The following is a 12,733-nucleotide window of genomic DNA, read 5'->3' as shown; positions in this document are numbered from 1 at the left end:
TGTTTTGTTTAAATTAAAGTATAATTTATATATGGTAATATACACCATTTGTAGAGTCTGAGTTTTGTTTTGTTTTTTTAGAGTGTGAGTTTTGACAAATATATACACTCATATTGACTATGGCCACAATCAAAGAATACGTTCCCGCCCACCCCTGCAATTTGCCTACCCCCCTGTAGTCAACACATCCCCCCTCCCCTGCTGGCAAGCACTGATCTGCTTCCTGTCCCTATCCTTCTGGTCTTCTCCATAATATCTCATGAATGGAACCTTCAGTATGTAGCCTTGTGAGTCTGGCTTCTTAGCATAATGCGTTGAGATCCATCCATGTTGTTATGCTTATTAGAGGTTTTCTTTTGATTGCTGAGTAGTATTCCACTGTGTAGCGAGCCACTGTGTTTATCCAGTTACCAGCTGGGAGGCGCTGGACTGTTTGTGTGAGGGGATTCTTTAGCAAGTATCATTTCACATCATGTAAACTTTTCACCTAATGGCTCTATCATCCTCGATGATCCTTGCCTCAATCAAGTATTTAACTGGGAATTACAAAGTGGTGGTGTTCTCTCATTCCATGAGAGAAAGGCCATTAGTTGTCCTGAAATGTTAAAAAGATAGGATAAATTCTGAATTCTTTCCCTCTAATGATCAATTTTCAGACTAAGAATTTGGTGCAGTAACTTCCAATGGTGACAAATTAGGGGTCACTTGGGGCCATTTAGTTGTCCTGAAATGTTAAAAAGATAGGATAAATTCTGAATTCCTTCCCTCTAATGATCAATTTTCAGACTAAGAATTTGGTGCAGTAACTTCCAATGGTGACAAATTAGGGGTCACTTGGGGTTTTTTGGGGGGGAGGGACTTTGTCTTTTATAGACTCTTTTCTATTACCAATTCATGGATTTTTTTTTTTACATTCAACACCAGGAAACCCATTGCCACCCCTCTCTGACCCCCCACTGCTGAAGGAGTACCTATCAGGCACTGGGACTACACACACAGGAACACAATTCCCATCCTTAAGAGATTCAGAAGGGTAAAAGGCAAATGAGTAAACACAAAATGCCAATGCCATATTACAACCTGTGGGAGTCTGTGACAGCACAGAAGAGGGAATGCAACCTGGGAAATCAAGCTCATGTGAAACGTTTGAAGAGACTTAGAATTTTCTGTGATCTTTTGTCTGCCACTTTATTTTTGTTTATTCCACTTCTCTTTTGTTTTCTTCTTGCCCTCCTGTGGGCTACCTGAATTTTTAGAACTCCAGTTTGACTTATCAGTTTTGGTTTTGAGTGTAGTACATTGCACAGCCTTTGAGGTAGTTGTTCTAGATACTCTACACACGTACTCGTCACAGTCCGCTGGTGTTGACATTCTAAGTGTAGAAACCTTGCCCCCTTTACTCTTTCCTATTTATAATAACCTTACATATTTCCTCTACATACTTTAAGAACCACATCCAACAATGTTTTATGTTTTGCTCCAACTGTTGAACATAATTTAAAATGCTCAAGGAAAGTCTAACTGTATCCAAAACTTCACTCCTTCCATTGTTCTTCCTCCCTGACGTTCCAAGATTCCTTATCATTTCCCTTCTGTTCAGAGGTCCTCCTTTCGCCTTTTTTAGGTTAGGTCAGCTGGTGACAAACTATATTAGTTATCCTTCATCTGAGAATATCTTGAGTTCCCCCTTTACTCTTGAGGTAATTTTCGCTGAATACAGAATTCTCAGTTGACGTTTTTCTTTCAGACCTGAAAAATGTGCTTCTTCCTTTGGGCCTCTATGGTTTCTGACAAGAAATCCACTCATTTGCTTTCCCCCCATAAGGTAAAGTGTCATTTCGCTCTTGCTGCTTTCAAGATTTTTTTCTTTTCTTTAGTTTTCAGAAGTTTGTTGTATGATGTACCTTGGCATGGATTTCTTTGGGTTTAACCCAAATGGGATTCATTCAGCTTCTTGACTCTGCAGGCTTAGGTCTTTGGCCATACGGGGGAAATTTGTAGCCATGATTTCTTTGCATGTTTTTTCTGTTCCACCCTCTTTCTCCTCAACTTCCTGGACTCTGATGACATGAATATTAGATCTTATGTTACAGTCCTGCAGGTTCCGAGGCTCTGTTTGTTTTCTGTTTATTTTCCAAACTATTTTCTGTTGGTCAGATTGGGTAATTTCTATGATTATCTTCAAATTTATGGATTCTTTCTTCTGTTGTTCAGTCCAGTTCATTTTTACTTTATTACAGATTTCAGTTCTAAAACTTCTATCTCGGGGCACCTGGGTGGCTCAGTCATTAAGCGTTTGCCTTTGGCTCAGGTCATGATCCCAGGGTCCTGGGATTGAGCCCCACATCGGGCTCCCTGCTCCGCGGAAAGCCTGCTTCTCCCTCTCCCACTCCCCTTGCTTGTGTTCCCTGTGTCTGTCAAAAAATAAATAAAATCTTTAAAAAATAGAAAAAAAATAAAACTTCTATCTCATTCTTTGTATCTTCTATTTCTTTGTTAAGACTTGAGGCATTTTTGGGGCGCCTGGGTGGCTCAGTTGGTTAAGCGACTGCCTTCGGCTCAGGTCATGATCCTTCAGTCCCGGGATCGAGTCCCGCATCGGGCTCCCTGCTCGGCGAGGAGCCTGCTTCTCCCTCTGACCCTCCCCCCTCTCATGCTCTGTCTCTCATTCTCTCTCTCTCAAATAAATAAATAAAATCTTTAAAAAATTTTTTTTAAAAAGTAGCCATCATAAAAATGCCTCAAGTCTTTTTTTTTTTTTTTTTGACTCCAGGATCATGACCTGAGCCGAAGGCAGTCGCTTAACCAACTGAGCCACCCAGGCGCCCTATGATGGCTACTTTAAAATCCTTGCCATACAAGTCAGAGTTATCTTAGTGTTGGCATCTGTTGTGTTTTCTCATTCAAGTTGAGATTTTCTTAACTCTCGGTTTGTTAGTTTGAATCCTGGACATTTGGGGTTTTGAGACACTGGATCTTATTTAAATCTTCTTGGAGCACTTGGGGGGCTCAATTGGTTAAACACCCGAGTCTCCATTTCGACCCAGGTCATGATCTCAGGGTCGTGAGATCGAGCCCCATGTCAGACTCTGTGCTGAGCGTGGAGCCTGCTTAAGATTCTGTCCCTCCCTTTCCCCCTCCCCTACTCACACACTCTTAAAAATATATATATATATCTACATATATATACACATACACACATATATATATTTATGTATGTGCCGGGGGTCGGGTGGGGTGGAAGAGGGGCTGCAGTTTCTTTGTGGTGTGACCGGAGGAGAGCAGTTATCATCAGTAAGTCTCCTGTCTTGCCGGATGGCCCCTTTCCTGATCCCCTGGCTCAAGAGAGCATGCTTTGGTCGAGCTTCCAGTCTGTGTGCTGGTGTTTCTCAGGTTGCCAGTCTCCAGCACCCAGCCCAGGACACAGGGAGCAAAAAGGAAACCTAAGGACTGCTCTGCTGGGTTCTTCAGTTCCTCAGGATCTCAGCGAATCTGCCTTCTCTTCACCTTTCAGAGTCTCCTGTTTGTTTTATATGTAATGTCCAAGGTTTTCAGCTGTACTTGGTGAGAGGAATGGGGGAAGCGCATCTGTTCCATTTTTCCAGAAGCAGAGGTCAGGACGAGTCAGTCCTTAACTTTTTGATGCTTAAAACTGTCGCATCTTTGGCCAGTGGGACAAGCTGGCTCCTCCTGACAGCACTCGTTATTGTCTGGTAGCTTCCCTGCACCCCAAGATGTTCTAGGCCACTTGTCTTAGTCAGTTCAGGGTGCTGTCCCAAAATACCAGAGACTGGGTGGCTTCGACGACATTTATTTCTCAGAGTTCCAGAGGCTGGGAAGTCCAAGATCAAGGAGCTGGCAGATTTGGTTCTTAGTGAGGCCCTTCTCCTGCTTTGCTGTTCTCATGTGGCCTTTTCTCAGTACATGTTCTGGACAGAGTCTGTCTTTCTCTTCTTATAAGGGCCTAACCCCTTCATGAAGGTCCCACTCTCATGACCTCATCTAAACGTAATTAGTATCCAAAGCCCCATCTCCTAAGACCATCTCATTGAGGGGTCAGGGCTTCCGCACAGGAATTTGGGGGTGGACACAAACATTCAGTCCCTAACCCCGCTCCTCTTGCCAATGAGCAGTTCAGGCAGGGACCCTCCTCTCTCTATCAAACGAAGACGGCAGGAAGACCAGGGCTCTCTCCTTTCTCTACTCGGGGCATCTGGCACTGGGGCCGCGTGCTTACTGCCCGCCTGCAGACAAGGTCAGCACAGGACTGCGAGTTAGAACCCCAATTCTCCTCTCCCCACACAAGCTGTGTCACTGTGGTCCTCGTTCTGCCTCAACCAGTAGTTGAAAAGGGAGAATGAGTAATGGGTCAGGGAAGTCTGTATGTCACTTGGTTACTCTCACAAAAACCTTTCATCTGAACCCAAAAAGAAACCTGTGCACACACTCCTTCACACTTCTGTTTATTCTTCCTGCTCATGAAAACCGTTGACAAGTGACTTTCACGGGGGAGGGAAGGCAATGCTGGAAAAGTCCTCAGAATCCTGATGCTGAATTCTCAAGTGGGAACCTAGCAAGCCAGAGATCTGGGAGGCCAGGCCTCCAGGGTTCTGGAGCTGGGGCTACCCACGAAGAGGAGTTCGGAGGGCAGCGACTCAACATGGGCCCCAAACACCCTTCTCCTCAGCCCAGGGAGCTCATCAGGGCCTGAGCCTGCTTCAGTTCTGCAAAGGGAAGAGGTGAGCAGGTGGGTGGCAGTCAGGTGGGATCTGGGAGGGCCCCTCCCCCCTCCAGGTACAGCAGAGTCTCACCTGCCAGGAGGACCTGGAACTTGTCTGCTGAGAGAGACATAGCCACAGGCCGGGCTGGGGCACCCGAGGCAGCTGCCACCTCCAGCCTCAGGTGCACCATCGGCTCTTCCACGGACCGAAGCAGGCTGGAGCTCAGGGTGTAGTCCACTCGCCAGCCCACACCTGCCAGCCTATTCACTGTGAAATGGGGGGGCTCTCAGGATCATAGGCTGGCAAGCCACACTGCCCTCAGCCCTCACCTGGCTCCACTCTCAACAAGGCTGTGGGACCTTTGAGAACCTCTCATCCCTCTGACCCAGGGAAGGTGTTCAATAATCAGTAGCGAGATTATCCACAGCAGATCTCAGAGGAAAGAAATCTGGGCTGGAGTCAGGAGTCCTGGCTCCGTGACTGCTTGACATGTGACCAGGGTTAAGTCTTCTTTCTGAGAACAAGCACCTCCCATGAAGCATGTACCTTCTAGAATGGAGCCCAAACCCCACCCCGGCCCCCTCCCACACTCACCACGCAGGCTGCAGGCCCGCAGGTGCTCCTGTAGGGGGCTTTGCTTCTCCTCATAACAGCGACACAGGCTGGCCGCGTGCTCTGGGGACAGAATGGAGGCCCCCTGATGTAGCAGGTGGGGGCTCAGACTGCTCACAGGGCAGGTCTCAGGCTCTTGGCCCAGAGGGCAGGGCACATCTCAAAGCCACTTGGCGTGGCCTGCTGCCCAGCAGCCCCTGGCACACATGCCTGCCTGCATACCCGTACCTTTGGGGAGCCCCAGCTGCTGCAATTCACTGGCCAAGGACTCGCCATCCACACTATGCTTGGCCGCACTGGAGAGGATGAAACTCAGCACTGCCACCGTGGCCTTGACATCGCCCGACTCTGGGGGTGGAGGGGGAGCCCGTGGGTGGGGGAGGGGGTGTCACTGTGGCCTCAGCCACCTTCTTGTTGCCCCACTATCTTCAGCTCACAGCACAGCAGTGAGCACTGCTACTGCCCCCCACCCCCGGAACTGGCAGAGGGCGGGACTGGCGACCCCGTTCTTCCCCCTCTGCTGAGGCAAGTGCGGCAGGACAGGCTGCTGGGAGGAGGGGCCTCTGTGCTAAGCCCCAGGCCAAGTACCTGCGGGGGCCCAAAGGTCTGCGGACTCAGTGGGGTACTCACCAAACCTGGCATCAGCGGTGAGCTTCAGGATCTTCTCGTACTATGGGGAGAGGAGGCCCTCAGGGGGTGCCAGGCCCCTGCTCACCAGCCACTTGCACCCCAGCCTGCATCCTGATCGCCCACCTCCCTGGGTCTGGTGCACTTTCAGGGCAGTAGGGATCACAGGGTCATGGGGCAGTGGGGTGCTGGGCCCCGCACTCACATCAATCCCCTGTCCCAGAAGTTCCTTCAGCACTTGGCTACACAGCAGCCTCAGCTTCACGGAGGACTGGAGGGGAAGGCCTTGCATGAGCCCAACTGGCCCACCCCACCCCTCCATGCGGGGGGGCTGGCCACAGGACTAGAATCACACAGCAGGCCAGGACAAGCTGAGGGCACTGAGGCCCCAACCTCAGAGTGACCTCACCACCCTCCATCCCCAAAGCCCTCATCCCCAATCCCTGCCTCCTCCCACCCTAGAAGACCCGTGCACTCAACAATCTTGGCCAGCGTGCTGATCTCCGCCAGGACCCAGTCAGGACAGTCCAGATCACCACAGAACCGGAACCTCTGCACAGGAGTGAGGCAGCCGGTCAGGATGGAGGGCTGAGGTGTGGCCAGGTGTCTCCCCCATTATTGCTCTTCGGGGATCCCTGCTCCCTGTCCAACATGGATGCCCTCTGGCCACTTGTTCTCTCCTATCACCAGGCTGTTTAGAGAACCCTCTCACGGACCCACCTGCCACCGAACCTTGCTCTGCTGCCTATCCTAGGCATTCATGTGTTTGGCAAACATTGACTGTGGCAAACTTCTCTGTGGCAGACCCCAATCTAAGTGTTGGGGGTACAGCACAGAACAGAACAATGTCCTTGTCATGACGTCAGTGACCTCTCACTTCCTCCTCCTCCTCCTCCCTAGCTCCAGCCACACTGGCCTCCTGCTACTCCTGTTACACCAGGCACTCTCCCACCTTGTCCTTGCTGCCCCTCTGCACACCCTGTTCTCACGCCTCATTCTGGCCTCTGCCCAAATGGGTCTTCTCTGACCATGCTTCCTTCCTCCCTCCCTCTTTCCTTCCTTCTTCCCTCCCTCAATCCCCCTTTTTTTTTTTTTAAAAGATTTTATTTATTTATTTGAGACAGAGAGAATGAGAGACAGAGAGCATGAGAGGGAGGAGGGTCAGAGGGAGAAGCAGACTCCTTGCCGAGCAGGGAGCCCGACGCGGGACTCGATCCCGGGACTCCAGGATCATGACCTGAGCCGAAGGCAGTCGCTTAACCAACTGAGCCACCCAGGCGCCCCCCCCCCCTTTTTTTTTTTTAAGATTTACTTATTTGAGAGAGAGCACGAGAAAACGAGAAGGAGGGGCAGAGGGAGAGAGAATCTCAAGCAGACTCTGCACCGCGCGCAGAGCCTGACCCAGGGCTCCGTCCCAGGACCTTGAAGATCACGACCTCAGCTGAAACCAAGAGTCAGACACTTAACCAACTGAGCCACCAGGTGCCCCTGACCATACTTTCTAAAACAGCCCCTTGCACAAGGAAATTTCAGAGGCCAGTGGGTATGTTCATTATCTTGATCGTGGGAACATATACATTTCAGAACTTACTGAACTGTACATTTATATGTTATTGTTGATTTTATCTCAGTAAAACTGTTAAAAAATAAAATAGCTCTTCTCCATCATGCTCTAGCCCCTATCCTTCTTTCTTGATCTCCACAGCAGACATCACATTTATTATTTATTCAAGGTCTGTCTCCTGTTGGAATGCAAACCCACCCTGCCGGCCACATCTTGTCAATATCCTCCATTCCCTGGATCAATTGTCCTTTGTCCTGTATGCCTGAGAAAGCTCTAGGGCACAGCAATATACATGTCCAGCTTTCCACACCTCTTACATGTGGGCTGCTTACAGATGCTGGGAACAAAACCCCGCAAACTAGGACACCTCACACCCACGTTCTCCTGATTCTGCTGGGCCCTCGGTGCAGCCTGGCAACACCATGTCCTCTACATGGCCCTACCAGTCATCTTCTCAGCCACTTCAGACCTGCTTCACAATCCTTCAACCACCAACCCTCTTGCTCTTTTTCACCTGACCCCACGGCACTGGTGCTTCTATGTGGGCCTCCCATGAAGTCCTCTAGCTGTGGTCACAAATGACTGTCACTAAATCTGGCCTTCCTCTTACCCAACTCCTGCACAGGAGTGAGGAAGCCGGTCAGGATGGAGGGCAGCATCCCACATGAACCCGTCCTCCCTGGTGAAGCAGCATATTCTCCTGGATTTCTCCCTGTCCTGACCTCGGTCTCATTTGCTGGATCACCCTCCTTCCCCCAATCCCCAAAAGGTGATCTCTGCACACTGCCTGCATCATTACTCTGGGGCAGGGGCCTGGGACAACTGGTGAGGAGATCGGGTTTTAAGGACAGTCTTGCACTTCTGTCTCTATTTCAGGAGTTTTTAACCTTTTTCTGCCATAGCCTCATCTGGCATCTGGTGAAGCCTATAGGCCTTTCTCAAAACCATGTTTTTAGGGCGCCTGGGTGGCTCAGTTGGTTAAGCAACTGCCTTCGGCTCAGGTCATGATCCCAGGGTCCTGGGATCGAGTCCCGCATCGGGCTCCCTGCTCTGCGGGGAGCCTGCTTCTCCCTCTCCCACTCCCCCTGCTTGTGTTCCCTCTCTCTCTGTGTCTCTCTCTGTCAAATAAATTAATAAAAAAAAAAAACAAAAACAAAAACAAAAAACCATGTTTTTAAATGCATAAAATACATAGGATTGCAAAGGAAACTAAGTTATCAAAATAGTCAAACAAATTGGTGATGTAATGTTGCAAGTCTAATACCCATCATAACTTAAAAATGATCTGCATAAATATGTGAACAATGTCACCAGCTGTAGTATGATACGAAAATATCTCTAATTTCTTTTGGTGACGAAGTCAGAGGTGCTGTTGATACTGGGGTTGGTTGCCAACATTCACAATTGAAGGAAATGCTAAATTTCAGTTTGAAGTTAGTGAAAATTAAGATGTGAGATTTTTCCTAAGTTCACGGGCCCCTGACTTCAACCCACAGAAGTCTTTTACCATCTCTGTATTCTTTACATTTTTTACAAGAATGTGTTCCTTGTGTAATTTCTTAAAATGCTGGCATTTCTCTAGGTTCTGCCCTAGGTCCTCTCTTCCCAACTCACATCACTGAGATGTTACATGTTTTTAGACTTACAATGACCACCTCTGTGCTGATGACTCCCCAATTTATAAATGCATTGTAGCTTCTCTTCTGAGCCTCAGACCCTTAAATCTAGACCGTCTTCTAGCCAGCTGCACCTGGTGGCTCGCAGAAACCTCACACAGCGCCACCTATCAAAGTTAACGTTTGCTCTTTGCCCGGAAACCTGCTCCACGTCCTGTGTTTCCCACCCCACTGAGCACCACCACCTGGGAGCCAAGCCGACACCCCGCTCTCCCTTTTCCCTCATGCATTTCCCCACTTCTAGCTCCACTCTCTCCGCCCTAACTCAGGTCACCACCATCCCCTGGGGGTCTGCTGCCCCAGCTTGGGCTCTCCGCTCCCCTCCTGCTCCCTCCGCAAGTCAGCCGAAAGGATTTTCCTAGCTTCCTAGTGCCCTCTTCTTAAAGTCTAAACTCCTTAACGTGCTCTCAAGACACAGCAGGATTTGGTCTTTGTTACCTGTTGAGCCTCGTATCTCACTAACCTTCAGCTGATACCCTTCCAGCTAGGTGAAGTGCATCCACTCCTAGCGAGCCATGCTCTCTCTCACCTGAAGCCTTTGAACATGCTGTTCTGTCTGAAGACAGAGCCCCCCTCCCCAAGCCTCCTCACCCCTGGGACACCAACTGCACTGCAGCCAGCCAGTTTTCTTCCCTGCCCCCAGCCCTCCGGTGGCTGTCACCCTCAGGAAGCCTTCCTAACGCTACTCACAAGGCACAGTTAGGTCCCTTCCCCTCAAGTCTTAACTATGACTGCCAAGTCAAGCCTCTTGCAGTTTAAGCCCCAATGCCTGGCACACCGCATGGTGTAGAGTAGGCACGCAAAGCCTGCTGAAGGAATGAATGGACGGAGGAGTTGAGAAGCCCCAGCCCCACGTCTACTCCTTTCTGGCTCTGGGAAGGGTGAAAGGACTTCCGAACAGGGCGGAGACTGAGGCTCATTCTATGCAAGTTCTTCTCCAGGTCGCACAGGAGGGCCGGGCAGAGGGCACCTCTGGGAGGTCGTCCGGGGGCCGAGGAAGGCCTGGAAGCGCTCCCGCCCCGGGCAAGCTCCACTTCCTGCCCTGGGGGATGCGGGCCCTTCCTTCCCGCCGAGGAAGCACCGCGACTCCAAGCCCGCGGCCCGCCCGCCCTGCCAGCCGGACGCTCGGCCCTCACGACCGCACCCAGGTGTCTGCCGAGGGGCCGGGGCTGCCTCCACCTCCCCGCCCCGGCGCCCACCCGCCCGCGGCCGCATAGGCGAGGGCCGGGGGCCTCCCTGCCCGCCCCGGCGCCCCGGCTCCGGTCACCCCGGCTCCCGTCACCCCGCGGCCCTCACCATCGCGCCTGGAAGCCGGCCCTCCTCCTCCGGGTGCGCCCGGTCAGCTGACGCGGCGGTCACGTGGTGTGGGCGGTGCCTCCACCGGCGGGGCGGGGCGGGGCGGGGCGGGGCGGGGCGGGGCGGGGCGGGGCGGGGCGGGGCGGGGCCCGGGCGAGCGCCGATGGCCGCTCTGGGAGCTCCCGGGGGAGAGTGATGAGCTCGCAGTCGGCCTCCCCAGAACCCCTTCCCGGAAGTGACCGGCGCCACCCCCGCCTCACGACGCGGTTTAGCCAGAAAGAGGGCGTGGGAGCCATAGAATGTGTTCGACTTAAGGGAGCAGGAAACCGGAGCCCTTTCTGGATCTTGGAATGATGCCCTTGCGAAGGAGGGTTCAGGTCGTTGCCTGTTGCCCGCCAGTTAGCCGTGCCCTTATAGATAGCTATGGGCTGTGCTGTGGCTAAAGGCATTTAAAAATTTTACTGAAATATGATACACGTAGAGAAAAATGTACATGTTGTAAGTATAAAGCTTAAATGAATTTTCATAAACTGTACAGCCTACGTCCCCAGCACCCATATAAGGAAACATGACCAGTGACCCGCAGAGCTCCTTCGAGTGCCTGAGTATTTCATTTCATTTTGATGAATTCCTCTTAGTTGCCTTATTACAATTGGCTGTAACAATTGACATGCTCGGAACTCTCCCTGTGGCTTCACCAACATTAGATGTTTATTTTAGTTTTTCTCAATCGAATGGGAGAAAAATAGGTTGTTTTAAGTCGCATTAGTCTGCTTACTGGTGAGTTTGAGCAAAGGATGGACTAGGAAAACTAAGTTTTCAGTATTCTCTTAAAGAGGTAAAAACAAAACAAAACAAAAAACAGCAACAGCACCAAAAATATCCTAGAGAATAGACTGATAACCAGAGAAGAAATTGAACAATTTGAGATCTCTTTTCGATTACATATCCCACCCCCCATAAACCAGGCCCAGCTGGTTTTATTGTTGCAGCCTTTCAAGCTTTCAAAGGACAGAACCCATCGCAATTAAACTGCTCCATAAATAGAAAAAGAAAGATTCCCAATTCATGCTAAAATCGATCTCATTTATAAAGACCTTTTTAAAAATCATAAACATCAGCATGTTGAAGTCAACAGTGTGTTAACATACTACACTGTCAAAGAAAAACTTCATCTTAAGAATTACAAGACTGGTTCAACTTCTGTTTCATCATGTTAATAGGTTAAAGAAGAAAACATTGTTGATAGACTTGGAAAACCATTTTTTATTCAAAAGGAGAAAAAAGAAAAATTGGGAATAGGTGGAAACTGCCTTAAATTGATAGAGTATCTGAAAAAGGAAAGAGCAAACATGAGACTTAACATCAGACAAAGTATTTAAATCTGGAAACAAGGCCAAAAGGTGGGTGGTGTGTCCTTTTAATGTCATACTGGAGCATTGTCTCGCAGATTTGTTTCATAAATAGAGATTATTTGACTATTTAGAGCAGTGGTTCCCAGACTTTACAGTGCATCTGTGTCACCCACAATGTGTGGGGAGACAGAGGTGCTTCCCACCCTCAAAGTCTCTAATTAAAAAGATCTGGGATAGGGAAGGAAAATGTGCAATTTCCTTAAGTTCCCAGGTGATGCTGATGCTTCCGCTTTGAGGACTACACTTTGAAAACAATTAATGTAGGAAAATGTACCTGATAAGTTATATGTTAGGTTATAGATTTCTGTCTAGTAGAAAAGATAACCCCAAAGATTACAGTTTTATCGCCCTGTAAGACATCAACAGCCTTTCTCTCTAATTCAACACACACTAGAAATGCTTCTTCTCAAAATGTTACTTGAACTTGCTTTACCATCTTACTGATTCCCTCGTTGATTAAATATTTGACACGCATTCTTTCATTTTTTGTATGACAGTCATGTTTTTTACTTTTGGCAAATTAAACTTTGATACAGTACATTAGCCCTGAGCAGGAGCTACTCAGATACTTCAATCCTAGATGACTCCCATTAAAGTCAGTAGCAGTCATATGCCAACATTACTATGATCCAACGTTATTCTAGATGCTTAGGCCAGTGGTTCTCAGCTGGGGGTGATTTTGCCTCTCAGGGGTATTTGGTAATGTCTGGAGATATTTTTAGTTGTTACAACTAGGGAGTGCTGCTGGCATCCAGAAGACAGAGGCCAGAGATGCTGCTAAACATCCTACAAGGCACAGGACAGTCCCCCATAACAAAGAAT

The 12,733-nt window shown here is 49.4% G+C and overlaps 1 protein-coding gene across 1 annotated transcript; it reads right to left on the bottom strand.

Annotated features, from left to right (window-relative positions):
* Positions 1-4,446: 4,446 nt before the first annotated feature.
* On the bottom strand, positions 4,447-10,579 carry COMMD4 (COMM domain containing 4). Its single transcript, XM_034994040.1, has 8 exons — positions 10,497-10,579; positions 6,441-6,512; positions 6,166-6,231; positions 5,964-6,003; positions 5,562-5,681; positions 5,316-5,396; positions 4,812-4,988; positions 4,447-4,724 (listed from the first exon to the last, which is right to left on the bottom strand). The coding sequence occupies exons 1-8, from the start codon at positions 10,497-10,499 to the stop codon at positions 4,684-4,686; spliced, it is 600 nt and encodes a 199-aa protein (XP_034849931.1). The 5' UTR covers positions 10,500-10,579; the 3' UTR covers positions 4,447-4,683.
* Positions 10,580-12,733: the final 2,154 nt, after the last annotated feature.

This window comes from Mirounga leonina, unplaced genomic scaffold (genome assembly GCF_011800145.1).
Source record: "Mirounga leonina isolate KUSES-001 unplaced genomic scaffold, KU_Mleo_1.0 Mir_91, whole genome shotgun sequence".
NCBI lineage: Eukaryota > Metazoa > Chordata > Mammalia > Carnivora > Phocidae > Mirounga > Mirounga leonina.
Note: the sequence above shows the minus strand (reverse complement) of the source record. Positions and strands in the feature narration are given on the sequence as shown.

Bases quoted from the DNA above. Each gene is read 5' to 3' on its own strand.
- COMMD4 (XM_034994040.1), bottom strand. The intron at 6,004-6,165 runs GTGAGTGCGGGG...CTCTCCCCATAG, and splicing joins TTCTGGGACAGGGGATTGAT to TACGAGAAGATCCTGAAGCT. The intron at 5,682-5,963 runs GTGAGTACCCCA...CTCCACCCCCAG, and splicing joins CACCGCTGATGCCAGGTTTG to AGTCGGGCGATGTCAAGGCC.